Source organism: Gadus macrocephalus, chromosome 11 (genome assembly GCF_031168955.1).
Source record: "Gadus macrocephalus chromosome 11, ASM3116895v1".
In the NCBI taxonomy this organism is placed as follows: domain Eukaryota; kingdom Metazoa; phylum Chordata; class Actinopteri; order Gadiformes; family Gadidae; genus Gadus; species Gadus macrocephalus.
Window position 1 is genome coordinate 4335074 of NC_082392.1, and position 13919 is coordinate 4348992.

At 43.8% G+C, this 13919-nt stretch overlaps 2 protein-coding genes across 3 annotated transcripts in view; both read left to right on the forward strand.

Annotated features, from left to right (window-relative positions):
• Window positions 1-1230: 1230 nt before the first annotated feature.
• fsta (follistatin a) lies at window positions 1231-8016 on the forward strand. 2 transcript variants are annotated; one of them, XM_060064359.1, is made up of 6 exons: window positions 1231-1704; window positions 2847-3044; window positions 3196-3414; window positions 3627-3851; window positions 4427-4657; window positions 6861-8016. In XM_060064359.1, exons 1-6 carry the CDS (start codon window positions 1614-1616, stop codon window positions 6947-6949), a joined length of 1053 nt encoding a protein of 350 aa, XP_059920342.1. In that variant the 5' UTR covers window positions 1231-1613; the 3' UTR covers window positions 6950-8016. The 2 variants fall into 2 exon arrangements, with proteins under 2 accessions (XP_059920342.1, XP_059920343.1); XM_060064360.1 differs by having other exon boundaries at window positions 1237-1704; window positions 2847-3038.
• A 510-nt stretch (window positions 8017-8526) lies between these two features.
• Window positions 8527-13919, forward strand: part of ndufs4 (NADH:ubiquinone oxidoreductase subunit S4) — an 8911-nt gene continuing 3518 nt past the window's right edge. Inside the window, exons 1-2 of the mRNA XM_060064361.1 lie at window positions 8527-8721; window positions 9696-9774. Coding sequence (XP_059920344.1) covers window positions 8639-8721; window positions 9696-9774 — 162 coding nt within the window. The 5' untranslated portion in view covers window positions 8527-8638. The remainder of the gene's footprint in view (window positions 8722-9695; window positions 9775-13919) is intronic.

The following is a 13919-nucleotide window of genomic DNA, read 5'->3' on the forward strand; positions in this document are numbered from 1 at the left end:
TCTACTTTTTTGTAATTGGCGACACTTTATACAGTCAATTGATTCGAAAACATATAGGCTACCCTATTTGTTTATAGTGGGCCTACACATATGTCTTGACATTAAGTGTTAGGCTATCTTATACACAGGGCTACTCCTTGAGTTTCGGACGTATCATTATTTAAATGCTGCGAAAACACATTTTGTTTTTCCCTCCTCCAAATTTGTCCATAAACAGTATTGCAAGCGGTTGTCCTCGCTATAATATCTCCTTAACGAGATCAAAACAAGACGTGTTGACGTTCTGACGCACTGACTCGCGCGTGTAAACAGAGCCCCGCCGCCACGTACGTAAAAACACACTCACACAAACACACACCCACACACACTACGACGCACGTAGTGGCCACTAATAAAGCGAGCTTTTCACACAACAATCAACATTATGACTGCGCTTCGTAGTTCCAAGAAGCTTTGAAATGTGAGTATTAAAGTCCAGGGATCCAAAACTTTTTGCTTCCTCCAATCGATCAATCACATAGTGAAACCTACAGTTCCAATAAAAGGTCAATTGATTTGTGCTCTCCCGCCATCACAACACACGTCATATCCCGTGTCCCGCTGCAGAGGTCGCCCACGGGCTTCTCGAGTGCCTCGCGTTACATCTCATTCAATGAAACGGAACACCCTGCTCTCCTGACTGAAAAGCCCGTCGGAAACCGGCTTGATTATATTTAAAAGCTTTACCCGGGAGAGAAACCTAAACAACTGTGTGGTCTAATATTAGACCGCGTGTAGGGCCACTGTGACATCCATGTTTACCTCGTGTCAATGTTTAAGTAGCCTACAGTGAATCGGAAGATCAGAATGGCAATATAAGCAGGACTATTAGGGGGGGGGGGGGGGGGACATGGACATTACTTATTAGCGTTTAAAACATAAATAAGGAATTAGGCTAATCCCATGCCCACGTCGACCATGACATAGTAGTCTTTTACAAATTAAATATTTTTGAAAGTCAAAATAATGTGAAAATCTATCTTTATTAATGACTTAAAAGGTGTTTTGTTTACGTTGGCGGGGGATTAGACTAACCTCTTCATCTCATAGGCTCCTTACGTAGCCGAAGCTGTGTCAAACACACCCTCGTCTAATGCGGCTAATGCATGGCATTCATTGTCTATAATTATACCAGGTTGCAAACACCATTAAACTCAAAGTGTGCCGTTATGTGCACTGAATTCCTGCATGGGATCTGTTCTGCTGCTTCTGTGTCAGTGTCATTACTGTTCGAGCGCGCGGACCCCCCACGGGGACTAGTTTATTATAGCCTATGAAGTCGTAGCTTGCATTTTTCGTACTTTTTTTGTATTATTATGTCGCAAGAGAAAGTTGCTTCTAAAGATGTCACCTGATTGTGATTGAAAGAACTTTGGTTGAGGGAAAAAAAAAAAGTCTCCCCACCCCCACGGAACAGAAGACCGCCCACCAGAGATAGTCAGCCGAGACCCTTATAGATTTAAAAAGAGAGGCAGCATTCTCAGACAGACACTTATTCAACAACACTGCCACCTGAAGCACAATACTTTTTTGCGCTGCGTGTGTCAATACGTCGTTCACTTCGCCTCTCCTTTATGTCTAGGATGCTGAACCTCCACTTTCATCCCGGCATGATTTTATTCTTCATATGGCTTTGTCATCTTATGGAAGATCAAAAAGTTCAAGGTAAGGACCTTAGCTGTAATATTTCTGCTTGTATTTGGCAATCTTTTGCGTTTAAGGGGGAAAGTTCTGCTTGTGGCATCTCCAGCCTCAAGTGTGTGCAGGAGTGTTGGATACGTTGAGACCCAGGGTTGTGTTGTAAGTTTTAGAAGAGGGGTTTTCATGTATTGCTGTTGATAAACAGTGTACAGCAGACCGTTGATGCGTCTGTAAAACAGGTGCCCATATGGGACACTTCAAAGTGAGAGCAGGGCAAGTTTTGCGGTCCTGCTCGGAACTGCTGTCCTGCCTCTCTTGTCGTCTTGAAATAGTAAGGGCAGATTTACACAGTATCTGAGAAAACTCCACGGAATGCTCTTTAGAATAAAAGCATGATGTATATGGCATGATTGACACTAATGGAAATATATTAAACTTTCGATAAGTAGAAATCCAGGATTGTAAAAAGAATATTATAGGATTTCGAATTATCCAAAATGCCCACTGGTTTTGAAATGTTTTATTAGGTCCATATTACATTTAAAATAGATGTTTAAAATCCTGAAATGATGGAATGCTGCTTGCAGATTTTTTTTTATACTTGGGTCGAACATGATGTCACCGACATTATTCAGATAATCGCTATCTTTTATGTGTCGTTGTAACGACTTTGGCATCTGTTAATGATCATCACCTCTGGATAACGCGCTGGAGACGTGCTCCAAACGGAAAATAAGACGCATTTCCATTCTTTTTTCAAGTTTCTGCCTGGCCTGGGCACTCGTGAAGAAAAATAGGATCATCTATTATAATAACAGTCTAGACGTCTAACTGGCCTAACGACATGCAATCACAGTGAATTACAAGAGAAAAAAAAAGGGGGGGAAAGGGGGGCTTAGCCTATCCCTACTCTTGGATCCTCGTTAAGCGCTGTCAGTTTCTCTCTTAGTGGTGGACGCCAGACAGGATAGGCAAGTGTTAACAGTCTCGCGGAAAAATCCGACAAAATAGGCCGTCTGGGTTAACGCGAGGCAGCACGTGGTGGTGGAGGAGCGCGTCTGGGTCGCGCGCCGGAGCGTCCAGACGACGCATGCGACAACTAGGTCCGGTTTTTTATTTTTTTATTTTTAATTTGTTTTGGGGGGGTCTTTCTCGTTGTTTTTTAGCTGGCAACTGCTGGCTGCAGCAGGGTAAGAACGGGAGATGCCAGGTGCTGTACATGCCAGGCATGAGCCGCGAGGAGTGCTGTCGAAGTGGCCGGCTGGGGACGTCATGGACCGAGGAGGACGTGCCCAACAGTACTCTCTTTCGGTGGATGATTTTCAACGGCGGGGCTCCCAACTGCATACCTTGCAAAGGTGGAGGTGCACTCGGTTTTTTATTATCTTCTCGTCGATAAATATCAAAATATGCAAATGTATATGCCGTTGAGTTTTTATTAAAACATTTTGCGTCTTCATTTTATCTTTCATTTAAACTTCTCATTGTAACACTTGTGAATGTCTTTGGTTTCAGAAACCTGCGACAACGTCGACTGTGGACCTGGCAAGAGGTGCAAGATGAATCGGAGGAGTAAACCACGCTGCGTGTGTGCCCCAGACTGCTCCAACATCACCTGGAAAGGACCAGTGTGTGGCTCTGACGGGAAGACCTACAAGGATGAGTGCGCATTGCTCAAGTCGAAATGCAAAGGCCACCCCGATCTTGACGTCCAGTACCAGGGAAAGTGCAAGAGTAAGCTAACAAAGTGATCCCTTGTTTTTGTGTTTTAAACACTTCCAGCCCATGACATAGCCTATTAAACCAAACTAGGCTACACACACATAACACCTACATACATTGTAGTGTATTTGTATTTGTATTTTACATAATTTTTCAGTGACAGTGGAAACAACATCCTTCCCTAACCGTTCCCTCTTCTCCCTCCTCTTCGACTATCTTGACAGAAACGTGCCGCGACGTTCTGTGCCCCGGCAGTTCCACGTGCGTGGTGGACCAGACAAACAACGCCTACTGCGTGACGTGTAACCGCATCTGCCCCGAGGTGCCGTCGCCCGAGCAGTACCTGTGCGGGAACGACGGCATCACCTACGCCAGCGCCTGCCACCTGAGACGGGCCACGTGTCTGCTGGGCAGATCCATCGGCGTGGCGTACGAGGGCAAATGCATCAGTGAGTAGCGGGGCGCGCTGCACGTACGCTGGGGCCACTCAGGCTGTGGGAACACCCAGGACCCACACTGTGTGAGCTGATATCAATTTATTTCCAGGGCCAACATTCCACTAAAAGGGAGGTCTTTTTTGTTCCCCCCCAAACAAAGATCGCTGACATTTTATAGTTTCCCGATGTTGCTCCCCCAAGAGCAGTGTGTTAAGAGGAATAGTTGGTCAGGGGCCAGGCGGTTACACAGTAATATATGAATATAATGCTCCGAGATCTGCATCGCTGTTCGCACACGAGCGTGTCCGCAGAAAGGCCAAACCGCCATTTGAAGCATCACAATGATCCGCGCGCCCCCAGAGCATTATTTACATTTCACATCATCCGCACACCAACATAGCAACAACGACAACAGCAAACGACAACAGCAACCGAAACCAACGCCACAAAGCGACGAGCAAAACACTTGAGATCCATCTAGCGAAACGCTAGAGATCCATCTATCCTAACCAAGGATGTTTTGGGTTTCGCCCCGTGTTTCCTCTCCCCCCCACCCCCCCCCCCCCACCCCCACCCCCGCCCTGCAGAGGCCAAGTCGTGCGAGGACATCCAGTGCAGCACTGGGAAGAAGTGTCTGTGGGACGGGCGGATGAGCAGGGGCCGATGCTCCCTGTGTGAGGACGCCTGTCCCGACAGCCGCGGCGACGAGGCGGTGTGCGCCAGCGACAACGCCACCTACCCCAGCGAGTGTGCCATGAAGCAGGCCGCGTGCTCTCTGGGCGCGCTCCTGGAGGTCAAGCACTCAGGATCTTGCAACTGTAAGTAAAAAAAATACTGAGCGAGAGAGAGAGAGAGAGAGAGAGAGAGAGAGAGAGAGAGAGAGAGAGAGAGAGTGCGCACGTGCGCGCGAGAGAAAACAAAACGACAAAAAAACGAAAACAGAAACGCAGCCACACAACCCCTCCTCCTCCTCTCTGAGCAAAAGACAATGTTGTCCATGCTGTTTTTCCCTGTCAAGTGTACCTCCCGGCCGTTCTTTCTCCTCCTTGACAGACCCTTTCCCTTTCCTCCACCTGACCCACACAACCAACCGCCCCACAGCTTAAGCAAGCAAAAAAGGACTTGGGAATGGACAACCTTTGCATGACATCATGTGTTGCTGGCTTTTGTTTTTTCTTTCCTTTATTTTTGCTACACAAAAGTCGATAGACTTTAAAATAAATGAGCATTCATCCATAGCTGAACTTAGTCACTGGGCTTTATTGAGAGTCTGGGACGGATTAACTGCCTAAAACTAACATAGATAATAAAGGAGATTAACTTTGATTTGCCTTGGAACAATCCTAGTTGAGTGTATTGTCATGCTAGTGATCTGCCTAAGCAGGTTGCCTTAAACTTCATGCAGTTTTTTTGTCAATAGTTTTTCTTTAGTGTATTATTGTGGTAGTGGTCATACCTTTACAGCGTGTAAATCCATGGTCACATTTATTTGTTTTTTATTTAATTGTTAAAGTGTTTTTTCTTTACTTTTTGTTGTTGCTTTTGCTTCTGGCTGTAATCAATCAATTCAAAATGCGCTGCCTCTTGTGACATACACCACACTGCCAAAATGCCAGTAAGAACCTAACACGCGTAAAAAAAAAAAACACTAACTTGTGCATAAGGTGATTGTAACATTGGTGCCATTCTAGACATAATGAATTTTGTGTCCTCACTACCTATAGGGAGACGCTTGTGAGCCATTACATAGTCTGCAAAGCTGGGCGCCGCTCATAAACGTGGGTGAGAGCCTCAATCCATTGATAAAGTTACATTCCAGGTTGCAAAGGCACTGGATGTGTGATTATGATCCTCATATTATTTTATAAGAGTCGTAAGCACTCAAGTATTTGCCTTAAGATGCAATTTTTCTCTAAGGGACCAACTTTATAATCACCTCATGAGTTAAAAAAAAACTAAACCTGGCAGATTTTCAAGTGCAGGCCCCATTCGCATAAAAGCTTGTGGATGTAATTTCATTCTTGTACATCTCAAGGTCTCATTGGCTGACAATAATTGATTGGGCTGTGTCTGTTGAATGTGTTGTCTGTCCAAATATCTATGAAAAACAAACTGAGCTGAACAACACATGGGTTGACAAGGGATTGCCTGTATTTTTTATATTGACGTTTGCTTTTGCTATAGTCTGCTTTTTTCCATGTTTGATGTAAATCGCCTCTTTAGAGAAAAAAAGGAAATACCTCAGAACTGTGTTAATGACCTGCTTGCTAAGGTCCGGTTGCAACACAAAGACTCCCCCCTCCCAATAATAATAATAATGATGATTATTCTAAGGATAATCGTAACGATAATGAAACAAGCAACGTCTAAAAGTGTTATCATGTGTGTATGTCTGCTTTAAGGAATCTGGCTAAAATATATCTGAACCACTGGAAACTTCCTAACTAGTTCCTCTCCTCAACACCTGGCCTTCAGCCCATTCCATCACACCCACCTCCTTCTATGTCACAGACCTGACTTGATACATTATGTAAACGCTTAGTTGCATAATCTGCAATTCCGCAGTGAATTGTGGAGTGCCAAGTCGCTTAAACCAAACCTGATCTTTCCCTTGACCGCGCGCATGGCAGCACACACACACACACACACACACACACACACACACACACACACACACACACACACACACACACACACACACACACGCACACACACGCACACACACACACACACACACACAAACACACTTGACAGACACACACACACACACACCACACACACACACACACACACACACACACACACACACACACACACACACACACACACACACACACACACACACACACACACACACACACACACACACACACACACACACACACACACGCGCACGCACACACAGACAAGAAAAACTACAGGCTAGATGTATTGTAGACGCTTTGCTTCACTCTGTGCGTAATATTTTGAGCGGTTGTGGTCCATATTCATACAACAGCTCACGTATATTCTCCCATGTAGCCATCACCGAAGACCAGGACGATGATGAGGACGATGAGGACTCAGACTACATGGCATATGTCCATTTATCATCTGTACTGGACGGATAGGCCGCCATCACTAAAAGGAACAATCCTAGGGCAAGGGATCATGTCCATACTGTACATTATGTGTATGCTTATTTATTTTTAAAGAAAAAAGGAAGTATACATATAGTTCAGTCTGCTAGATGTTTATTTATACTGTGTTTTTGTGTTTTATAATTTATACATTTACATTGTCAGGCTTACTATCTACCGTGATATATTGTGATACCACTCATGTTCCCCCCTTTTTTGTTATTACACCCTTTCTCTTTTTTATCATGAAGAAATATATATGTCCAAGGAGAAGCAGTGTTATTTATTTGTCATGTTACTGTGTACGTAATGAAAAAAAAGTCTTCTGCAAGCTGTACATTGCATTCCCCGAGCTGTAAAAATCTGCTTGTTTCAGTCAAATCTTTATCACAGATGTTTATGTCACACATACGTAAATGCATGTTTAGGCTGTGTGTTTATTTATTGGGAATATATCAATCATTTTATGTACAGATGTGTTTCTGGTTTGTTTACAACTCATGATAACTGACCAAAGGGATTCTCTCAGTGGTACTGCAACGATGCATTGTGAACGGTAGGATTGAAAAGTAAAAAAATCTAAAAACAAAAAAAACAAATACGCTCCACTTCTTTGTTGTTAGCCTGCGAGTTAAAGTTACCTTTAGATATGTATCTACATGAAGGTGTCAACTTTTGGACATTGTTCACTAATAATATTTTTTCTTGTCTCTCCATATTTGAACAGAAAGGAGATGTTGGACAAATTGTGATTCTTTGGGAAAACGTGTGCCATTAACATTTGAGTGCTGTCTTTTTGCCAATGTGCTCCATATTGCTCTTGCAGAGCTTAACTAGTTTATCAGCAGTTCATAACACTATATCATACTTCATCACTGGTTCTTGCTTTTGTTATCAGATTGCATCTTTATTTCAAACAATCACAATAGAAATACAAAATTCTGTTATGAATATATAGTTTTGTATTTTTTATGTAAATGTCACATGTACATACAAAGTTTGATGGTATTTGTACAGATATGAAGAGTGAAACAATAAATTTTTTCCTTATACTTAAACTTCCTGAACTGTCTTGTTTATTAACTATAACTACACAATTAGACACATACTTGAGATGAACAAAGACTTCAATCACTTTAAATTAGCATACATGTCTAGCAAGAAAATCGTACGCAAATAGTTGGTAAAATATTTTGTAAATATGTAATCTTGGAGAAGCAATCTTGAAATACCACATTATCCTAGTAAAAAGAGGAAATGAGTATAAAACACAGATTGGTCATGATGACTTATAAAGGCCGTACCCAATAATATGAATAGTGTAATGATTCTTAATTAATGAATGATGCTGATATGTAGGATCCCTGAAAGGGTGGACTCTATCAGTCAGGCAAACATAATGCCAAAAGCAAAATTCTTTATGGAAAACGACCACTATGACGTAAACGTCAGAATATCCCTTTGTTTTATGAAATAATGAAATGCAGTGACATGCACTGCTGCTGTCGTTTAGTACATACTCAGTAAAACACTACTTTTTTGGTAGTGATAGATAGTAATGGGCCCAATCCAAGGACTCCCCATAGCCCAAGGTTGTGTTGCTTCAATAACGCAACGCGGACCAAAACGTAGTCGTACTTTTTGTTCCTGTTCAGGCACGGTACATCATATGCAACAACAATGGCGTCCTCAATGTCACTTTTAGGTTTAGGACGTATTTCGATGATCCGTGCAGCTTCAAAGGCGTTTCTGAATCCTGCCAGGTAATTGCATGTACTTTAGACCATTCGGTCCTTTTCGTTTTGCGACTCTCTTCGTGTGTTCTCTCTTTATGGAGCACAGACAACGTATAACATTGCAGCTAGCCAGAAGCTAGCCAGGTGACGCTAAAGCAGCAGTAGAAGGGCAGCCTTCAGATTGTGATATTATTGTCTGTGCATAATAACCCTATTCCAATGTACTGAATATGTGTCCCATGAATACAACTACCAGTTCACTGCAAAGCCTGCTAGTTTTGCTCGTTCAACCAGTAGGAACCGTATCACTTTGTGTGCTAGGCTCATAATAACAACCTTTACAAACTCAAATCACAAATTGAAGCCCACTCAACATCATCCACGAACATATATTGGAAGTTGTACATCTACATATCAAAAACCTCGCTTCATTAACTCCACAAACTCATGTAGTTTTGCTATCTTTACACTGAGAGGTCATTTGAGTGACTAAAAGTGTCCTCATGGTTTACTTGCTCCTGATGTTCAGTTAAACCTGACGTCACTCATTGATTATGGATTGATATAATATCACTGCTGAGAGCATGATGAACCTTGCTTACTTGTTTAGTTCAGTTAACCATTGGTATGTGATTAGCCTATAAACCCAATCAAATGATAGATAATTCATTATATGACACATTATACACCATTACACACATTCACTATGACTATTACAGATACTTGATCAGAAACTACCGTTTCACTATCAATTGTGAATTACGTCTATTTATGTATTGTTCAGCAAATTTTGATTCAGTCAGTGTTTCAAAGACTATGCTTGTGCTAATAACCACACTGTTCACTCATAGTATGAACACATATTCTAAGCATGCTACCCATATTTGAAAAATAAATTAGACAAATTTAATTCTTGATGCGTTGTTTGAGCTGTATTTTGCTGTTTAATTAGCATGGCAACAACCTAGTGTCTAAATGTCTCGACATATATTTTTTGTTAGGTATACAAGTACATCTACATCGCGGCTGGCCGAGAAGACCTCAAAGGATTCTCAGCTCATCACCGTCGATGAAAAATTGGTGAGGCACATTTGTTATTTTCATATTTTTTGACAGCAAACCATCACCAACAGGTATGGCCCACTGGCCCGATGTTAGTACTTGTTGGCAATTGGTGGTGTTTGTTGGCAGTGTACAAGCATAACTTACAATTTTAGCTATTGATGTACTTTGTGTATTTATATCTGTATGTTGTAAAGGATGGATGATGTGTTTCTACTGCCAGAACTGGCTAGTTAGACATTCGCTCCATTGCTCCATGTCTAGGAATGTACAATATTCTTATGAAAGTTTATAAAAAAACGAAAACGATAAATGTTGCCTATTATAACTTAAGTCCTTCAACACAGCAAAACGTCAAAGGATACAAAGCTCACTAGAACAATTTTAAGCCCTCAGGTTGAGCTTTCCTTTTAAGTACTTCCAAACTCTCCAGTTCCAATGCAACAAGCCCCAGCGGGTGTTCATTGCATTCCCCTGTTTGCTAACGCAGCAGATAAATCTCCTCTTTAAAAATTGCTTTTCACAGTCATCACTCGAGGTGTTGAACCCTGCTTTCTAATGTTGCCCTATGGACCGGTGTTGCAGACTTTGAACTGAATTTAAGTCAGTTGTGCCTTTTAACTGCAGAATCAGTACAATCCACTCTAAACATTCATAACGATTATTATGTGCCATGTGCCAGTTTATTTTGGATCTTGTACATAGATATTCAGTCAGTACATTGAGGGATTACCCACCTCCTTTTACATTAGTCATGGTTTAATTTTGCTTGGTAAGGTCATGTCCTATAGCTAAGGGAATTAAAAACACGTTTACCAAACCCATGTTTGGCCTTGGCTTTCTTCTCTTGCTGTTCGGGTGCATTGGTGGAGTTACATTGGCATCACTGATAAAAAAAGTTAAATAACATGCTGCAAATATAAATAACTGCAAATATAATTGTGATGGCTAGCACTAGAGAAGTGTTGCCGTTGAGGTTGTGTCCTGGATAATAATAAAGTTAACAAGGTATTTCATACAGTAATTGGCCACCAGTTAAGTTTTATATATCAGGTCTCCGGATATCCCTTTCCCAAACAGTGAATTATGATCAGTTTACTGTGGGAACTCCTTCAGGGAAAAAATGAATAAGACACCCAGATACTGGGTTACTTTATAAAGTACTAGCCTATAGCCTTGCCTGCCGTTAAATTGTAATTACTATAATTATTCTGTTCACAGTTGAGCCATTCAATTGAACAGAATGTGGTACTTTGACAATGGATGAGTTGTTAAATGCACTAAAGTTATTGCATTTGACACTTGCACACAGCTGCGACTACATGAAGATAATGATGCTAGTTGTGTGTGGGGTGCGAAGCCGGTCGAGCTGATAACAATTGTTTTGTCTACTTGACAAAACAAAAATATCACAGATATCTTTTTTGGGGGGGGGGGGGGGGGGGGGGAGAGAGTAAGGTTGATTGTTTGGGTTAACTTAGCCTAAACATTGATAAACTAGCATTTGAAGTTGCCTTTGTGTGTCAGACTTTTAGCTAAAGCCTTGTCCTTTAGCGAGGCAGAGATAGGAGATAGGAAGAAAGGGAGAGTGTTTTAGGGAATGTGGGAGTCTGTTGTGGAGTCTGATGTGAGTGGAGCGGGGATAGGGGGGAGCAGGGAGAGCGCAGGGGGGAAGGGGGGTGGCTGGGTAGTATTCTGTGTGGGCAGTGTCAGTGTGCTTTTGTCCCAGACCAAAGCTGACCATACTGCCAGACAAACCTTTGGCTGGTCTGTCTCTCTACTCACAGTAGGGGCCGCCGAGAAGAACAGCAGAGAAGCAAAAAAAAAAAAGGGCCTCTTTAAAAAAAAAAAAGAAGAGAGAAATGTGTCGAGTAAAAAAAAAAAAAAAGAGAGAGAGAGAGAAAGGGGCAAGCATGAAAAAAAAAAAAGTTTGTTAGACACCCTGAGACTCTCACGAAAAAGATAGCGGCCACTTCAGAATGGCTGGCCACAGAGCTTCCATTGTGTCCCACTGCCTCTGCCCAGGGCAGGGCAGTCCTCTAAGGGCTCCAGCAGACGGACCAAAGAGAGGCCCTCAGCTGTGTACAGTACACTGAGCTCCTTTTTCAGCCATCATTTAGTTATGGAACGTTTTCATCGTCTTAAATGCTTAATATGCTTGACGTAAGGGCGAAGAAACGTGGACTCGGTCAAAAGGGGGGCGAATTAAATCAAAATTATTAAAAATGCGAACGGTTATTCGCGTTCAAACCGACCTCCTACTCCGTCTATAATCAATCCCTTTATCAATAACATAATATCAATCATATCCTCCAATAAACATGCAATCCAAACAACGACATCCAATCTTCCTTTTGGCGCTTGTGTTCAAAACCAGTCCCGTTAGCCTCCCTTTTAAACCCCCGGCCCAACCGGGCCCCGCGTGCCCCTAGCTGCCCTGCGCTATCCCCTGACCCAGACCCCCGTCCCCCCCCCCCACCCCCCCACCCCCCACCCCCTGACCCTCATTTAGTCGGTAATTCCAGTTTGATTAGACCTGCTGGGTCGCTCCCTGGGGCCAGCGTGCCAGCCACCGATACACAGCCTCCACATGGAATGTCTGCCCTGGTTTCCCGCAGGGTTAGTGACCCGGCCGGGTCGGGTTGGCCGGGTCGGCCGGGTCGGCCGGGTCGCTCCACTACCTGTCTGAAGGGGGGGGGGGGGGAATCCCCCCCCCCCCCTTCAGACAGGTAGTGGAGTTCACCGCGTGCGTCGAGGCAAATCAAAGGCAGTTGGAACAGGGAGGTCGCGCTGATACAATCCCTTCCACACATGCCCCCCCCCCCCCCCCCCCGCGCGCCCCCCGCCCTGCTGAGTCCTATGCCCTGCCCGTGCCCAAGCAGGCGGGCCCTCCTGCCGTCCACATAAAGACAACACCATCATCTTAAAGGCTCATGAAGCCTCGTTATAGAGTTGTCTAAAAGCACCAGGGTTTTTTTTACAAGACAGAAGGCGGGAGGGCCGGGGAGAGGGGGGGTGGTGGTGGTGTGTGTGTGTGTGTGTGTGTGTCGGGGGGGGGGGGGGGTTATGAGAGACTTGGGGAATGGTTAGAAGACGAGGCAGAAGGGGAGAGGAAAAGGAGTATGAAAACGTCGGGGCTGTTTGATGCTTGGCATGTTAAATTAGCTACTCTGTCTTTTGGTTTGTCACTTTTTTTACGGCCGAAGTTCTTGGCAAGGTGGAACCCATCTGGACAAAAGATTCAGAGTGGGATGATCTCAGAGCGGGGGTCTGGAGGCCGACCGCGGGTCTTCATAAAGGCAGTGAATGAGCGAGGAGCAGCCCGCAGGCCATTTTGGTCCAATTGTATTATCGGTAAAACAAAGTAAATCTGTTTATGATGTTTTAGCTCTGAGTTAAAGTTGGCTATCGGTGAGCTGGATAAGTTTTGGGTACAATATCGTGTCTCACCTATCTACAACTGTGGATGTCTCGATCTTGTGAGGTTTTCTGGAAAGGGTTTGAGCAATGTGTCAAAAAAGAAAAGGCAGAGCTTGTTAATTCACCTTGATGGGCGATCACAATGTTAAAATTGGCGGAAGGCAATGGGGTGAGGGGAAAACGGAACAATGCAGACTTCTGGGTTATTTTTAGCGCAGGCATTTTAGGCCTACAGTACATGGGTGTAAATTCTCAAAGCCTGTCTAGCCGCAGACAAACGATGACCTACAGTGTCACACACACACACACACACACACACACACACACACACACACACACACACACACACACACACACACACACACACACACACACACACACACACACACACACACACACACACACACACACACACACACCCCTTTCCTCCTAGCCACTTGTCCCCCCTCCCTTCCTTTGCACACAGACCACTCCAGTGTCTATTTTGTCTGGGTGCCCTCTCTCGGTACGCTACACTTGTGCAAAGAATCCCTGGGCTCAAGTTTGGAGGAGCGGGGCCGAGGATGTGGCTCTTTGAAGAGCGCCAGACAACCGGCTTTATTATGCCCAAGTCCACTAAATGGTATTTCATTCACCATCGCCCCGTCTGTACTGTCTGCCGTACCACATTGCGTCACACACATTTGCTGTTGCTGTCGGGAGTTTTGTTTTTCTGCTGCCGTTGTGATGGCTGTGGTGGTTGT